At 55.4% G+C, this 15,992-nt stretch overlaps 1 protein-coding gene across 1 annotated transcript in view; it reads left to right on the top strand.

Moving 5' to 3' along the window:
• The window catches only part of NUDCD3 (NudC domain containing 3), a 58,277-nt gene extending 54,204 nt beyond the window's left edge, over positions 1-4,073 (top strand). Inside the window, exons 5-6 of the mRNA XM_034664956.1 lie at positions 302-490; positions 2,487-4,073. Coding sequence (XP_034520847.1) covers positions 302-490; positions 2,487-2,597 — 300 coding nt within the window. The 3' untranslated portion in view covers positions 2,598-4,073. The remainder of the gene's footprint in view (positions 1-301; positions 491-2,486) is intronic.
• Positions 4,074-15,992: the final 11,919 nt, after the last annotated feature.

Here is a 15,992-nt window from a genome sequence, read left to right as displayed (position 1 = left end):
AAGGAGTTGGGCCATGTGGGCCCCACCCGTGTGCTGTCCTGACCCCCGGGGGCCATGCTGGAGGCAAAGGGAGGTCCTCAGGTGTGTAGTGGGTGAGGTGGCCAGGTCGGGCAGAAGCATGGGGACAGAGGCTCCCTATCCCCGGCGGTGCAGGGAGGATGGGGTGGGGGCCGGGCTGGGGTCCCGGCTGCTGAGCAGGTGTGGGGTGCTCATGCACACGGGTCCTCGGCCCCTGAGAGAACCTGGAGGGTGGGGACAAGAGCTGCCCCCACATGGAGCACTGTCTGCCTGCATGTCCCAGGTGAGCCTGAACAAGGTGGGCGAGTACTGGTGGAGCGCAGTCCTGGAGGGCGAGGAGCACATCGACATTGACAAGATCAACAAGGAGCGCTCCATGGCCACGGTGGACGAGGAGGAGCACGCCGTGCTGGACAGGCTCACCTTTGACTACCACCAGAAGCTGCAGGGCAAGCCGCAGAGCCATGAGCTGGTGAGAGGGCGTGCTGGGCGGGGGCAGTGGGGGACGCTATCCGGTGGTCCTGGGTGGCCCTGGCCTGGTCCCCTGTCACCATCGGGGACGTTGCCCGTGATCCCAGCCCTCCAGGGGGGAGGTGTTTGGGGGGTTTGTGCCCAGACAGCCCCCTCCCCCTGAGCCCCCGGAGGACTCTTAGCAGAGTTGTGGGGAGCCAGGCCCAGCCCTACTGCAGGGCCCACGGGAAGAATCCTTCCGAGTCACTTTGGAACGTCAGAGGCCGGAGAAGTCGGGTGGCCAGCGTGGAGGGGACAGGAGGGGTCCGCGTGGGCAGAGGGTGTCCGCACCGTCAGCACATGCTGGGGGCAGGAATGTGGATTCGCCAGGCATGTTCATTCTTCCTTGTGCTCAGTGTTCCCAAGAGTGGCTGTTGAGGGGAGAGAGGGTCACTTTCTCACGTTCATTTTGGTTCCCCAGCGTGATGGACACTGGCCAGGTCAAGCCTTGCAGGGAAGGGGGTTTGTTGTTTGTTCTACTTGTGTCAACAAGGAGCCCCCCGATGCCATTCAGGATTCTGGGGTGTCCTCACTGGTCCTCCCAGTGTCCCTCCTGCTGCCCTTTCCTCACACCCCCCATGCAGACAGCCTTGCTCCTGCGAGGGTCGCTCAGGGAGCACTGACCGCACGGCTGTTGAGCAGGGCTGGCTGGGTCATGGGCTCCACCAGCGCCCCTGAGAGGAGCGTCGGGTGCTGGCGCCAGCTCGTGGTTGAGGTGGCCTGGTGGCTTGGGCAGCAGGGCCGGAGCCTGAATCCCGACTTGGTTCCTGCATCTGTCCTCCTGCCCCAAGTCTCTGAACCTTCCCTCGGTTGGGCACCCTGACCACCTGGGCCTATAGGGCTGGAGGGGCCGAGGTGGCCTGTGTCTTCGGCTGTCGCAGCTGAGTTTGGGGACAGGGGCCTCACCTTTGTGGGTGTTGGGTAGCTGCCTCGGTCCGTTATGGGACAGCTGCCCGTGGCCACCAGAAGAAAGGGTGTGAACTTGGGCCCTGAGGAAGGGCTCGAGGGCCGCCGCCTAGAAGTGGCCAGGCACCCAGGCCCACATGGGGAGCAGGAGACCCGCACCGACAGGCCCAGGGACAGACAGCTGATGGGGACGTATCCAGAGAAGAGCTTTGAAGATGCTTCAGTCTGATGGATAGGCCTCTGTGCCTTGAGTCGGAAAGGGACTCTGGAAGGACTTGCCATGTGCTGGGAGGCAGCGTGCGGCCCTGGGGGACGTGAGTGCTGGGCCAGGCGGTGCTTTCTGGGCACTTGGAGCAGACACACAGGAGCCGGGGGCTGGGTGCCCCTCGCCCAGGTGCACCAGCACTGCTGTCCAGGACTCCTTCGGGCTCGGCAGGGATTTGGGGAGGCGTGCATGCAAATGTGGACTATCATCGCACGTGGCTGTGAGAGAAGCACCGTGTGGGGAGCGGGTTCGGACCACAGGAGCGTGAAGGCAGGAGGACTGTGCCGGGAGCTGGTGCTGGGGGAGCCCGATCTGGGGAAGCTCAGAGGTGTTAGGGTCACAGGGCTGTGGCCGCTTGAACTGGAGGGAAGCAGGTCCCCAGGAGAAGTAGGAAATGTGGGGTGGGGGGTCAGCAGGACTGGCTGGTGGCTCCCGAGGGGCAGGGCCCGTGTAGGGAGGAGGAGTTGGACGGCCCTGGATGCCCTGGTGCACACCCCTTGCTTGCGGTCAGGGCTCACATGGGGCTCCTGGCCAGAGAGTGGCTGGCGGGGAGGGCGCTTGGAAAAGGGGCGGCAGGAGTTGGAGAGGAAGGGTGGATGGGGGGCCTGTGTTGGCTGGAGTTGGTTTTCAGGGGCGCGTCTTGCCTCGCTCGCAGCTGCACCGCTGGGCTTCACGCCAGGGGAGAGGGGCCCCGGGGGGAGAGGGGCAGCAGGTCCTCGTGTGGAGGAGGAGAGTGAGTCCTGCTCTGGGCTGTTCGTTAACCTCTGTGTCTGTTTTCTGTTTGTAGAAAGTCCATGAGATGCTGAAGAAGGGGTGGGATGCTGAAGGCTCCCCCTTCCGAGGCCAGCGATTCGACCCGGCCATGTTCAACATCTCCCCGGGGGCTGTGCAGTTTTAATGCGCGGAGGAAAGGAAGTGCCCGCCGGCCGGAAGGCGGGGTGGCGGCCGTGCCTCCGGCTCCCTCCTGTCAGGGACTCGCTGGCGGGTTTGCCCTTGCCATCCTTTCTCTCAAGGGCGAACCCGCGGCGCCCGGCCCTACCTACATCTCCAGACTGTTGGGAGCAGCACGGGGCGAGCGGGACGCTGGCCACCCGCTCCCCTCTTGCTGCCATGCGCACGCTCTGCTTGCTTTCCTCGTGCTGGGGGCGGGGAGTGGGTGCTGGGCCAGCTGCTGACGTGCGGGGGGGTGGGGGGATCCCTAGCCTTGAGCTCACCCTGCGCACATGCGCGTGTGGTCTCGCTTGGCGTTTGTATGCGTCCACTGCCTGCTCATCCCCGTCAAGGAGCAGCAGAAAGTGGGGTCCGGGTCACCGCTTCTGGATGTGGGGACACAGTCCCGAGTGGCCACAGGCGCAGCAGGAACTGTCCTCGAAGTTTTCTCGTGGGACCCGGTTCTCGTCAAAGAGCCGACCGGGTGCCCTCAGGAGACCAGAGCGCGGCAGCCCCTCCCCCTGTCTCTGCTCTGCCCCTGCTCTGCTGGCGGCCGGGGCCTGAGCCGCACCCAGGACTTGCGCCGCCCTGTCGGGCTGTCTGCTGGCAGGTCTCCTGGGACCTCCCCTCGTGGCTCTGCCCTTGGGGCTAAGAAGGATTCCTTTCTGGGTGATGGTCTCCAGAATCTGCCCCCTTCACCTGAGTAGGTGGGAGCTGGCTCGTCAGTCGTGTGGGGGCAGATTTGTGGCTCACGGAGGCCAGAAATGGTGGGGCTTCCTGAATATCTTCTACCCAGTCCCTGGGAAGCTTCGGGAGGCTCTGGTGCCGTCGAGGGAGATGCAGACACCAGGTGGCTGGTATGGGAGCATCGTCAAGGGGGCGCAGAGCTCTGTCCCCTGTAGCTGGCACTGAGGCTGGTCATGGAGCTGCTGAGACCCGTCTTTGGGGCCCCCAGGATGTGCACGCCTTTCCTACGTCGCCAGCATCTCGTGTGAGAACTGTTCAGGTCTCGGGCCCTTGGGCCACGCCGTGAGGGTCTTCTGGTGTGACAAGGTGGGGCGTGCTCCTGCACCCCAGCTACTTGAGAGACTGGGGAGCTGTGGACTCTGGTCCATTGTCGTCCTCTGCCCGATACTATTTTCAGTGTTGCGTTTCTGCTCGCCCCGCCTGCTGTGACAGTGGCTTACCAGCGTCTGGGGGTGGCAGGCCGGGCCGAGGCGCTGGTCCACATGGCTGATGGCGGGCTGTCCTCACGGGCATCCTCTGCCCCTCGCTGCCAGCCTGGGCCCTGGAGCCGGTGCAGCCTGCGTGTTTTCTCTCTCTAGACGCGGCCGCCGCAGATTGGCCACTGAGCTCCGTCAGCCGAGGTCCGCGGAGAGCAGGGTGCCCGCCTGCGAAGTCCCTCTCCAGTGTCGGTTTGCAATAAATCTGTATTTAAGCACTTTGGCATCTGTGTGTGTCATTTGCTGCGGAGACGTGTGTGTGTGTGTGTGCGCGCGCGTGCACGCATGTTTCCGGAACTCAGACCACAAGGTCCCTGGCTCATGTACAAAGCAAACCCCAGAGTGGGGGATTCCCATGTCTTTTGAACTACGCCTGTCTCTAACCTGTGGTTTTCAGAAGATCAGAGCTTTTGATCAAGAGGAAAGGATTGTGGTTGCAGAGCTGACGTGGGTTTCCAGCAGGCCCTGAAAACCCAAGGTGAGCACAAGATCCCGAAGCTTCTGCCAGAGGACCCCCTTGCACCCTGTGCAGTGGCGCTGGCCCCGTGGTGCTGGGCTCCCGCCTCTGCCTGCACCCTCCCAGGCACAGTGGGTCTGCCGCACCCCCGTCCCTGGGGACCGTGCTCAGTGGGGAGGGCCTGGTGGCGCTTTTTGAATGAATGGAGGGTGCATGGTGGCATTCGCACACAGATGTCCAGGACCAGAGATAACCTGCCAGGGACCAGAGGCCCTATCTCTAACAGTTTGCCCTGAAGCATGTGGGAGGGAGAACAGTCTCCATGTTGTGTATGGAAATGCCTCTGGGAGACGGCAGCTGCCATGCAGACGTGTGTGCCCGGGCCTGCCCGTCTGGGGACAGGCCCAAGGCCACCCAACCTGACTCTGCTCCATAGCAGGGTGGCGCTCAGGTGGACGTGATTGGGACGGCGGGGTTTTCCGCTGGTGCCTGTCTCTGCTTAGGGTAGGGGTGGGGGGGTAATATTCTGTCATTTCAGGCTCTGCCCCCCACTGAGCTGTCTGCTCGAGCCTGGTGGTGGTCTCACTTGCTGTGATTCTTCACGACTGGCCTGCCTTCAGAGGTTATCTTGAGTGCAGGGCCCTAGAGCTGCCTTGCCCTGCCTTCTAACACTGAGTGCCGAGCTGGGCGCCACCTCGTCTCGTCCCTGCTGCGGACGGTGACAGCCCTTGCCTGTCGCCTGCTTTGAGGGGTTGGGCTCCTGCTGCCTGCCTGGACAGTGTTGGGGGACACGACCGGGTTTGTGGACACTGTAGCTGATGCTGGGAGAGTCTGGGTCCTCTAAGACTTGGGACAGGGTCAAGCCTCGGCTGTGGACAGCAAGCCCAGCAGCCTGGCATGGCTGTCCCGGGTCGGTGGTGTCCCGCTGGGCTGGCCCGAGGCTGTCTTCCTTGGAGAAGGAAACCAGGCCAGGCCTCCTGCTTCCTCTATCCTGCTGCTTCTACGCCTTTTTGCCGGAGTCCAATGGACCCTTGGGGACATTTTGATCCAAACACTGTGTGAGGGCCACAGAGGAAGTGATGCCCCTGGGGCTTGAGCTGGACCCGGCTCCTGCCCCAAGCCCTGCGGTGCCCACTGGCTCCTGCCTCCAGCCCCAGTGGGGCTCCCCTGCCCCTGCCATCCATGTGGCACAGGCCTGGCACTGGCAGACGCTCTGCAGGTGGGGGGGGTGGGCTTCCGGCATCATTTGCCAACTGAACCCTAACAGCCCAGACGTCCCTCCCCAAGGGGGTCCTGGTGTGGGTATAGCGATGGAGCAGCTGGAGGTTTGGGGGAGGTTCCTCCCACAGGGTATGCGAGCCCACCCCTTGCAGGGCAGGGTGGTTGGGAAGCTGCCTAGGTGGTAACCTTGCAGGGCCTGGGGTCAGGACCATCCCGTGGACCGAGGAGTGTCCCCTAGTGGGCCGCAGCAGGGCAGTAAGGAGCGCTCCAGTGTGTGCCTGGCCCGCAGAGGATTTGGGTTCATGGGCACCAGGAAGGGGCCGTGGAACAGGAGCCCGGGCATGAGAGGGGTAAGGTGCCGCGGCCCTACTGACCATCTGTCTGCTGTCAGGGCTGAGCAGGCCACAGAGGAGCCCCGGAACAGGAGACCCTAGGCTGCAGCTTGAGATGCTGGTGGAGCTGCCCGGGGAAGAGGAGGCCGGGACATGGAGGAGCGAACCGTCCTGAGGCCCCCTGTGAAAGCAGCCATAGGGCCGGGGGAGAGGTCTCATATCCTGCCGCACAGCTCCGTGGGCTCCTCGCTCACCCAGATGGCGCTCCAGACCCCTCCCCGCTTAAACCCCCCAGGCGCTTGGGCGTCTGTGTCCAGACCATCCTCCGGCTAAGGCATCAGATGTAGGGTTTGGAGGCACGCCGCTGGAGACCACCTCTGGTGGGGGAAGTGGTGGGACTCAGCCCTGCCTCCTGGGGCCCCTGACTCCACCCTCTGGGGCAGCTGCTGCAAAGACTCCCTTGGGACACGGGCACCGTCGGGGACACCTGGCTAGCTCCGGACTGCCCCACGGGCCAGGTGGGCTGCTTCTGCCGTTAGACGGGTGTGTCAGCCCCCTTGGTTAAGGGGAGGCAGGCGGTGGTTTTGGAGCTCCGGACACATCGGAGGTCGCGAAGGGCATCCTGGATACCTCCTCGGCCACAGCGGGGATTGTCAATGCCCCTGATGCCAGTCACGAGACAGTGCACACCCCGTGTTTACAGCTGAGGTAAGCGGCTCAGTCGCCAGAACCCGAGTGACCTGGGCTGGTGATCGGACTGGGGATGGATTCAGCAGGCCGTGTGGAGCCCCCAGTGCCCTGTGCACCCCAGGGCTGGGACAAGGGGCTGGAGAGGTCCATCCAACTCAGGTGTTGAAGGTGAGGGTCCGGCCTTGGCTTTGACCCCACGTTCCTGAAGACTGTGCCGGGGAGCGGCTCCTGACGTGCTGGAGAGGAGCGGCCCTTGCTGGCGGGAAGGTGCAGGCCAGCGCGCAGGCGTGCGGGATGGCAGGTCCTGCAGAAGCACCTGTTGACCCCTCCGGGGGCGCTGTGACCCCACAGACCTCCCCTGGAGAGCTGGGCGCGCCTGAGGGGCTTCCCAGCCTCACCCCAAGCCAGAGGGCACCATGGAGGTGTGGAGAGGGCCTTCTGCTTCTCCATGTCCTTGGCGGTAAGGTGATCCCACCCAGGGGGCTCAGGAGCCAGGCCCTGCAGACCCCTGGCCCCCACCCTCCTCAGCCGTGACCTCCTGACCCAGAGTGTCTGACAGCTGTCACCACCACCGCCTCATTCACAGGCGGTTCGTTTTCCTCCCTGCTTCCTCAGGGCTGCCTTCCTCCCCCACCTCAAGGCAGGGGGTGACCTGGTGGCCTCGGCTGCAGGAGGCCCACACCGTTTAAGATACTGTGACACGGGCGCTGCATCGAGCCCATGCCCGTGGTGCAGGTGCCACCACCATCCGTCTCTAGAACCGTCTCATCTTCCCAGAGCGAAGCTCCGTACCTATGAAAGTATCTTTTCATTTGTTGCTGGCGTTGAAAACGAGATGTTAACCAAAGTTGCGATTTCTGGGCTCTCTTGCAAACTTGGGGACCAGCCAGTGCTGGGGGAGTGGGGAGGGGGGTCCGGGCGGCTGCGGGTGTGATGGGCGCAACTGACCCCCACGGCCCCACCACGCCCCTGCTCACCGCAGGCTCCCCTGTGCCCCACCTCTGGAGGGGCAGCCTCTCCCCAGCCAGCCTGGACCCGAGTGGGGCTGAGCCGGACGCCCTGGCGGAGGGGATGGCTCAGGAAGGGTCCAAGGGCAGGAATGTGCTTGGGGCACAGGGGCCAGGGGGAGGGGCCTCAAATGCCGCGTGCAGACAGGGCTCCGGGATTTAGGTCCGGGCAGAGGGAGGGGCTGGGCTGGCTGTGGTACAGGAGGCACGTTGGTGGCAGGTCCCACTCTGTGGCCACAGAGGCTGGAGCTCCGTTTTAGGTGCCGTTGGTCCTAGCCAGCCACCCGGGAGGAGGGAGGGACCCCCCCAGAGTGAAGAGCTGGCTGGGCCCTGCGTCTCGGCTCCCACGACGGGGCTGCGGGCCGCAGTGGGTCTATGGGAGGTCCAGGCCGCGTAACCGCTCCCCAGAACGTGGTAACGGACTGCAGACTAGGGGTCCTCACCAACGGCCTCTTAAGGGGCCAGAGGCTCAGGGTCAGAGAAGGGGATGTGGCCACAACAGGGAGGTGTGCGATGCACCTTGAAGGTGGAGCAGGCAGGGGAGTGCCCCCACCTTGATGTCAGACTTGCCACCTCCAGAAGTAAGGCTAAATCCATGTGAAGTCCCTGAGCCTTCGGTTACAGCAGCCTCGAAAACAACTCCAGGGGTGGGCTGTGGCCTTGGGGGCACGAGGGTCCTGGTTGTGGAGGGATTGCCCCCGATGGCTGTGGTTTCTGTCCTGGACCCCATCTTGCCCCGTCCCAAGCCGGCACAGCCCAGCCTGTCCGGTGGTCACCAGCTGCCCCAGGACTGCGGTCCAGACAGACCGCTGCCTGCCCCGCGGCCCTGGCGGGTCTCAGCTCAGTCCAGCGGAGCCTCCCTCCGTCAAGTTGGGTCCTGAGAGCCTGGGGGGTGTGGGTGGGGGTGTGGCAGGTGAGGGGTCCCCATGGGGATGGTAAGGGAGGGAGCGGCTCCAGCAGAGCCTGTGTAGGGGGGCCCAGAACGGTGGGGGAGCCCTGCCCACCCTCACCCCCCTGCTACTGGCTAACACCTCACAAAAGCAGGATCCCAGCGTCCACGCTGGCCAGCTGGGGGGAGACCAGGAGGGAGCCCCACACACAGCCCAAGTGTTCTTCTGCACTTGAACAAACAGGTCCAGGGCTGCTTCTGGGATCAGCTTCTAAGTTCTGATTTTGAGATACAGCTGATGCTCCAACAAAGCGGGGGGCGGGGCTGTAGAGTTTGGGATCCCCTCACCCCACCACCGCTAGCCGACTGTTGACCCAAGCCTTATCGATAGCGTAGCAGTCGATGAATACATTTTTTATGTGTTTTATGTAGTATGAGCTCTATTCTCACAATAGAGGAAGCCAGAGAAAAAGTGTTAAGGAAATCATAAGGAAGAAAAAATACATTTACACTTCCGTGCTGTATTTATTTAAAAAACATTTACATATAGATGGACCTGCTCAATTCAAACCCGTGTTGTTCAGGGGTCGGCTGTAGAGTCAAGGAAGTTGTGAAGTGTCCCCGTCCCCTTTGGCCAGCCCGACACCCTCCACCCCCCCGTACCCCCTGTGGCTGCGGGACAACAGCAAGCCAGGGGACAAACACTGGGAGAGCCCACAGAACTCATTCAGAGTCCGTTTCTCTGGGCCCCCGAGTGGGTGCAGCACTGTGTGATTTTATCACGGGACACTGTGCCACAGTGGAGACACAGTGGAGACGCATAACCATGGGGTCAGCCCGGGTGCATTGACCCTGTCCCTCCGCCCTGCAAACCCTCACCGGTTCTCCCCCACCGCAGCCCCGTGCTCCCAGATTACGCGGTCTATGTCGTCGTGAGATCGGGTTTTAACTCGTGTACATGGAGGTTCATTTGAGCTGCGGTGCGTGTCGGTGGCTGATCCTTGTCCCTGCCGGCTGCCAGGCCCCGGATGTGAACAGGCCGCCCACCATCCCAAGACACTTGGGTGGTCTCCAGTCTTTGTCCATTACAAATAAAGCACTATGAGTGTTCAGATGTAGGCTTTTTCTGTGAACATAAGTTCTCCTTTCTTTGGGATAAATGCCCAAGAGTGCTGTTGCTGGGGCATGTAAATGCACATTTAACTTCACAAGAAACTGCCAAACGGGTTTCCAGTGATGCTGCATCATTTCATGTTCCCACCGGCCATGGAGGAGAGATCCAGCTCCTCTGCGTCCTCGCCCGCGTTTGGTGCTGTGACAGGCAGAGATTGACAGCCCCGCAGCTGTCCTCGTCCTCATCCTCAGAACCCTGGAATAGGCCGTGCAAGGGGATTAAGGTCACAGATGGAAATGAAGGAATCCCTTGACCTAAGATAATATTCTGGATCATCTGGATGGGCCCAACGTAATCTCAAGGGTTTTTAAATCACAAGGTGCAGGGCCGTGGCTGGTTTTGAAGATGGACAGCGCCTTGAGCCAAGGAGCGTAGGCACCTCTAGAATGTGGAAAAGGTGAGGAGAGGGATTCTCACCCAGAGCCTCGGAAGGAACAAGCCATGTGGACACTGACTCTCACCCTCTGAGTCCCATCTCGGGCTCTGCTCTCAGGGACCGTCAGCCGCCACTGAGTGGATAGGACCCCATCAGCAGCAGGACCCTGATACTGGGGACCTTTGACCCATGTGTGCCAGCACCTGGCTGGGGTATGACCTGCATTTCCCCCGTGGCCAGCCAGGCAACCTCATCACGGCCTTTGCCAGACGCATGTCTTCCTCAGTGAAATGTCTGTCCCATCCTTGGCCTATTTTCTAATTGGATTGATTGTTCTAATGTCAAGTTTTAACTCTTTAAAATATATTCTGGATAAAAGTCCCTTGTCAGATGTGTGATTTGCAAATAGTTTATTGCAGTCTGTAATTAGTCTTGTCCGTTTAACTTCCTCTTTCTCAGAGCAAAACGTTTAATGTCATGAGGTCCAACTTCTTAAACTTTTTTATGAATTATGCTTTTTAGTGTCTCCAAAAGTCTAAAAAAAATCTTTATGTAGATCTCAAAGATATCTCCTATTTCTTTTTTCTCAGTCTTATAGTTTGTGTTTTCACTTAAGTCCATGATCCATTTTGAGTTAATTTTTGTGTAAAGAGTGAAGTTTAGGGTTAGGTTGGCCTATGATCGACCAATCACTCCAGCACCATATTTTGAAAAGACTATCTTTCCTCCACTGAATTGTTTTTGCTCCTTTGTCATAAATTAATTGGATACATTTTTGTGGATCTGCTTCTGGATTTTCATCTCTGTCTGTGGATCTATGTGTCTGCCCCCCACCAGCACCATCCTGTCTTCATTCCTGGAGCTATGTGGTCAGCTGTGACACCATGGATGTTATCTCCCCCCACCCCCCGTGTCTAAAAAACATCTCACTGGGCTTTTGGTAAGAATTGCTTCAAACCTATGGATCAGTTTGGGAGGAACCAATGTCTTTGCCATGTTAAGTCTTCCAATCCATGAACATGGTATGCCTTTTCCAAGCATTTAGATCTTTCATCTCTTTCACGAGCATTGTGTAACTCTGCTCATGTAAACTCTGTACACATTTTGTTAGATTTATACTTAAGCATTTTGTGTTCTTTGGGCCAATTGTAAGTGGTATTGCATCTTTAATTTTGGTTTTCTCTTGTTTGTTGTTACTACATATAAATGAAATTGACTTTTGTTGATCTTATATCCTGTGACCTTACTAACTTCATTTATTGAGTTATAGGAGTTTTTTGTAGATCCCTTGGGATTCTGTTTTCATTGTAGTCAATCATGTCATCTACAAATAAAGATAGTTCTATTTATTTATCTCCAATCTGGGTACCTTTTTACTTCCTTATTATAGAGTCTATGCTGGCTAAGGGTGGTGAGTGCAAACTTCCTTGCCTCATACTGGAACTTAGAAAAACATCCGGTTTTTCACCAATAAGATGTTAGCTTTAGAATGTTGGTAGAAGCTCTTTATGAGGTTGAAGAAATTCATTTTTGTTCCTAGTGTGCTGAGAGTCTTTTCATGAATGGGTTGTAAATTTTGTCAAATGTTTTTTTCTGCTGCATAAGGTTATATGATAATGTCATTTTTTTTCTCTTTAAAGCCTGTTAATATGGTGTGTTACAATGATTGATTTTTGAATATTGAACTTGCCTGCATACTTGGAATAAATCGCATTTGATCTATATGCTGTTGGATTCAATTTGCTAATAGTTTATTGAGGATTCTGTTTATGTGTAGAAGTTCATGAGAGATTTATGGTTTTCTTGTGTGTGTTCAGTTTTGTAAGTGGTTATAGGACTGTTTAGGTTGTCTATTTGGTCTGAGTTTTGGTGGTTTGTGATTTTTAAGAAATTCATCTGTTTCTTCTAAGTTGTCCAATCTCTTTTTTTTTTTAAGATTTTATTTATTTATTTGACAGAGATAGAGACAGCCAGCGAGAGACAGAATACAGCAGGGGGAATGGGAGAGTAAGAAGCAGGCTTCCAGCGGAGGAGCCTGATATGGGGGCTCAATCCCAGAACGCCAGGATCCCGCCCTGAGCCGAAGGCAGATGCTTAATGACTGAGCCACCCAGGCGCCCCTAAGTTGTCCAATTTCTGAGGGTGAAAGTGCTCACACCACCTTCTTATTCTCCTTTTAATGGTTTCAGGATCTGTCATTATCAGTCCATTCCTAACACTGATGATTTGCGTCTTCTCTCTTTCTGTCTTTGTCAATCTTGGTAGAGGCTTATTAATTCTATTGGGTTGTTTTTTTTTTTTTTTAAGAATTAGCTTTTCATGTCATTATTTTTCTCTATAGTTTCTGTTTTCTATTTTACTGATTTCTGGTATCTTTTGTGTCTTCTTTCTTTGGGCTCGTTTTGCTCTTTTTCTAGTTTCTTGAGGTGGGAACTTAATAATTGATTACGGGGTTCTTTTCTGATGTAAACATAATGCTATAAATTTCCCTCTTGACACTGCTTTAGTTGCATCCAGCAACTTCTGATTTCTTTTCTTCCTTCAGTTCTATATATCTTAACTTTCTTTGAGATTTCCTCTTTCAGAAACGCGTTGTTAAATTTCCAAGCAAGTGTTTGGAGATTTTTCTGTCTTTCTCTAATTGGTTTCCACTTTCGTTCCATTATTCCCTGTGTGATTTCAATTCTTTTAAATTTGTTGAGGTTTGTTTTAGGACCCAGGGTACGGTCTATGTCAGTGAGTGTCGGTGGGCACTTAAGAAGCATGTGTGTTCTGCTGTTGGGTGAAGAGAGTGTTCCATAAACATTAATTCAATCCTGATGATTGATGGTGGTGGTGTTCAGTTCTGCTATATCGTGGTCCATTCTTGATTTTGTAGTATTATCAGTTGCTGAAAGTCCCCAACTTTAACTGTGGATTTGTCAGCTTCTCCTTTCCGCTGTCCCAGTTTTGCTTCATGGATTCAGAAGCTGTGTTGTTTGGTGCACACATATTTAGGACTGTTTTACCTATTGGGTAGGTTGGTCATTTTATCCTTACGTAACGTTCTTCTGTGCCCCAGGTAGTTTTCTTTGCTCTGACATCGACTTTAGCTCAGCGTAACACGGCCACTCCTGCTATATTAACATAAATAATATTTGTGATTCATGTTTACATGATGTATCTTTTCCCAGACTTTTACCTTCAGCCTTTTTGTGAAGTGAGTCCCTCTGAGGCAGCACATAGTTAGGTCATGTTTTTATCCATTCTGCCAACCTGTCTTTTGATTGGTATATTCAGACCATATACATTTAAAGTAATTATTGCTATGTTAGGCTTTATTCTGCCGCTTTATTATTTGCTTCCTGTTTGTTCTCTTTGCATCTCATTCCTGTTTCATTTTCCTTGCCTGCCTGCGGACTTCTTGAGCCTTTTTTACAATTCCCTTCTGATTTATCGGTGATGTTTTTAGTATATCGCCTTGTATAGTTTTGGGGGAGATACTGTAGCCATCTCCATATACACATATGACTGCCATCACTTTGAGTGAATGTAGAAACCTTACTTCTGTTCATGTCCTTTTATCCTCCAAAATTTTGAAGTCTGGTTGTCTTCAGTTCTGTAGGTGTCTTTGTTCTCTATTGTGGAGCCACATCAGATGGTGTGAGAACTTCAGTCATTGGGTAGGATTACAGAAACTCATGAAGTTGTCTATTATGTCTGCCCTGAATTTCACCTTTTGATCATTCTTCCCCCAAAGAAGATTTGTCTGGGGATCTTCCCTCAGCCATTCTCTAAAGATAGGTCTGATAGCCTTCGTCTGGGAATATCTTTATTTCCCTGCGCTCCCAAGGGATACTTTCACTGGCTGTGGAGTGTGTGATTGACAATTCCTTTCTTTCAACACTTAAGGAATGTTGGGCTACTCACTTCTCCCATCCAGGTAAGCAGGCCTGACCCTGCCTAGCTTCCGAGATTGGATGAGAATGGGCGTGTTCAGGGTGGGATGGTCGTAGACTAGGCTACTCACGTCTGGCCACCATGGCTGCAGGTGACAAACCTGCCATCATTTGAACGGTGCTCTTCTGCTAGAAATATGGCAATTCTGTGCAGCTGTTTTTAAGATGTTTTTCTTCGTTGTCTTCAGTTTTCAGAAGTTTGTTTTTGTTTTTTTTTGTTTTGGGGTTTTTTTTAGGAGGGGAAGGGGCAGAGGGGAGAGAGAGAGAATCTTAAGCAGGCTCCATACCCAGCAGGGAGGCTGACTCTGGGCTCAATCTCACGACTCAGATCATGACTGTAGCTGAAGTCAGGAGTCGGACACCTAACCGACTGAGCCACCCAGGCGCCCCTGGTTTTCAGAGCTTTAATCATGATGCGTCTTAGTGTGGATCTTTTTAGGCTTCCCTGTTGGGGTTTGCTCTATGTCTTTTGTCAGAATTGGGACATTTTCAGACATGATTTCTTTAATTATTTCCTGCCCTCCCCCCATTCTTTCTGTCTTCTGAGACTCCACTGATACGAATGTTGGATCTTGTGTTATTGTTCCACAGGTCTCTGAGGCTCTGTTTGTCTTGTTTCTCAGTCTGTCTTCTCTCTGTTGTTCAGAATGAGCGAACTGTGTTGGTTTGTCTTCACGTTTACTGCTTCTGTCTTCTGTCATCGCTGCTCTGCTGTCGGGTCCGCCTGGCAACATGTTTAACTTCATTAGTGTATTTTTCAGTTTCATTAATTTTTACGTTATAGAACTTTTTTTTTAGAGAGAGAAAAGAAACATGCAGCTTCTTTGCAGAGATTTTCCATTTCATTTGTTTCCAGAGAATTTGTAATTGCTATTGAGGCATTTTTGTGATGACTGCTTTCAAACCCTTGTCCAGTCATTCTAGGATTGGATTTATCTTAGCCTTGGCATCAGTGGATTGTCTTTTCTTGTTCAAACTGTGCTTTCCCAGTTCTGGTGGGATGTAGGATTTTCTCTTGTATCCTGGATATTTTGGTTGCTATGTGAGAACAGTCTTCACTGTTTTACCAAGGCAGCCCCCCGTCTTAGCTTCTACACTTAGGTTCTGGCGTCCTTTTGTGGGTGGTGGTCCTGATGTTTGGTTTTCAGAGTCCTTGCTGTGCTGCTGCCTGTGAGGGCGGGTGAGCTCCCGCTGGGCCTGGGGCTCCAGATGCTGCCTCCCCTCCCCCACTTCACCCAGAGCAGCTTCTCCTGTCCTCTGTTTGTTTTGTGGATATCTGGTGGCAGTTTGGGGTGCAGGCCTCCGTGCCCAGCACCACATGGCACCCGGTTCTCAAGTCCCCAGGCCCCTGGCCTGCCTGCCTTCTCTTTTCTACGTCAGGGTCCGTTCGTAGTGTCTGTTGGATTATGTCCAGGGAGGAGGAGCTGGGAGAAGTGTCTGCAGCACCCCCTTCTGGAACTGGAAGTTCACAGCATTTTTTTCTGTAAAAGCAGGAACCCTGATGGCTCCTCAAGGCGGCTTGGCAGATGCAGGCCACACCAGCTGCAAGAAGGGAGGCAGTGAGGGAGGAAGTGCTCCAGAGCATCCCGCAATGGGTCAGGGCCCCCGGCCCCCAGACCCCTTGTCCCGTGGAGCAGAAAGTGCCAAGGGCTATTGTGACCCAGGATGGGCATTTCAGGAGGCCCTGGGATATGGGCACAGGAGGGGAGGAGGGCGGGGACCTGGGAGCTGGCATTGCTCTCTGGACCCTCCTCTGCATCCTGGGGCTCACAGTTCCCCACCAGTGAGAAAGGGAGGCGGAGCGGGCATGGGGCCAGGAGGAGTGTCTGGGGGGGCGGGGTCCCCAGGTGGCGCAGGAGGAGGCCACTTTTCTCAGCCGTGCCAGTCCCAGAGATAAAAATAACAGCTTGCAAAATCAGCTGCTAATCTTGTTGCTAGGTAGAGTTCAACCCCAGAGCTGCCATTTTGTGCTAAGTGTGGCTGAACGACTTTTCCTGGGAGTCAGACGCTCAGCTGCGGGCCCAGGACCTAGAGGGGGCACAGGGAGACCGGCGTT

The sequence above is a fragment of the Ailuropoda melanoleuca genome, chromosome 1 (genome assembly GCF_002007445.2).
Source record: "Ailuropoda melanoleuca isolate Jingjing chromosome 1, ASM200744v2, whole genome shotgun sequence".
NCBI lineage: Eukaryota > Metazoa > Chordata > Mammalia > Carnivora > Ursidae > Ailuropoda > Ailuropoda melanoleuca.
This window is presented reverse-complemented; position numbering and strand designations above follow the sequence as displayed.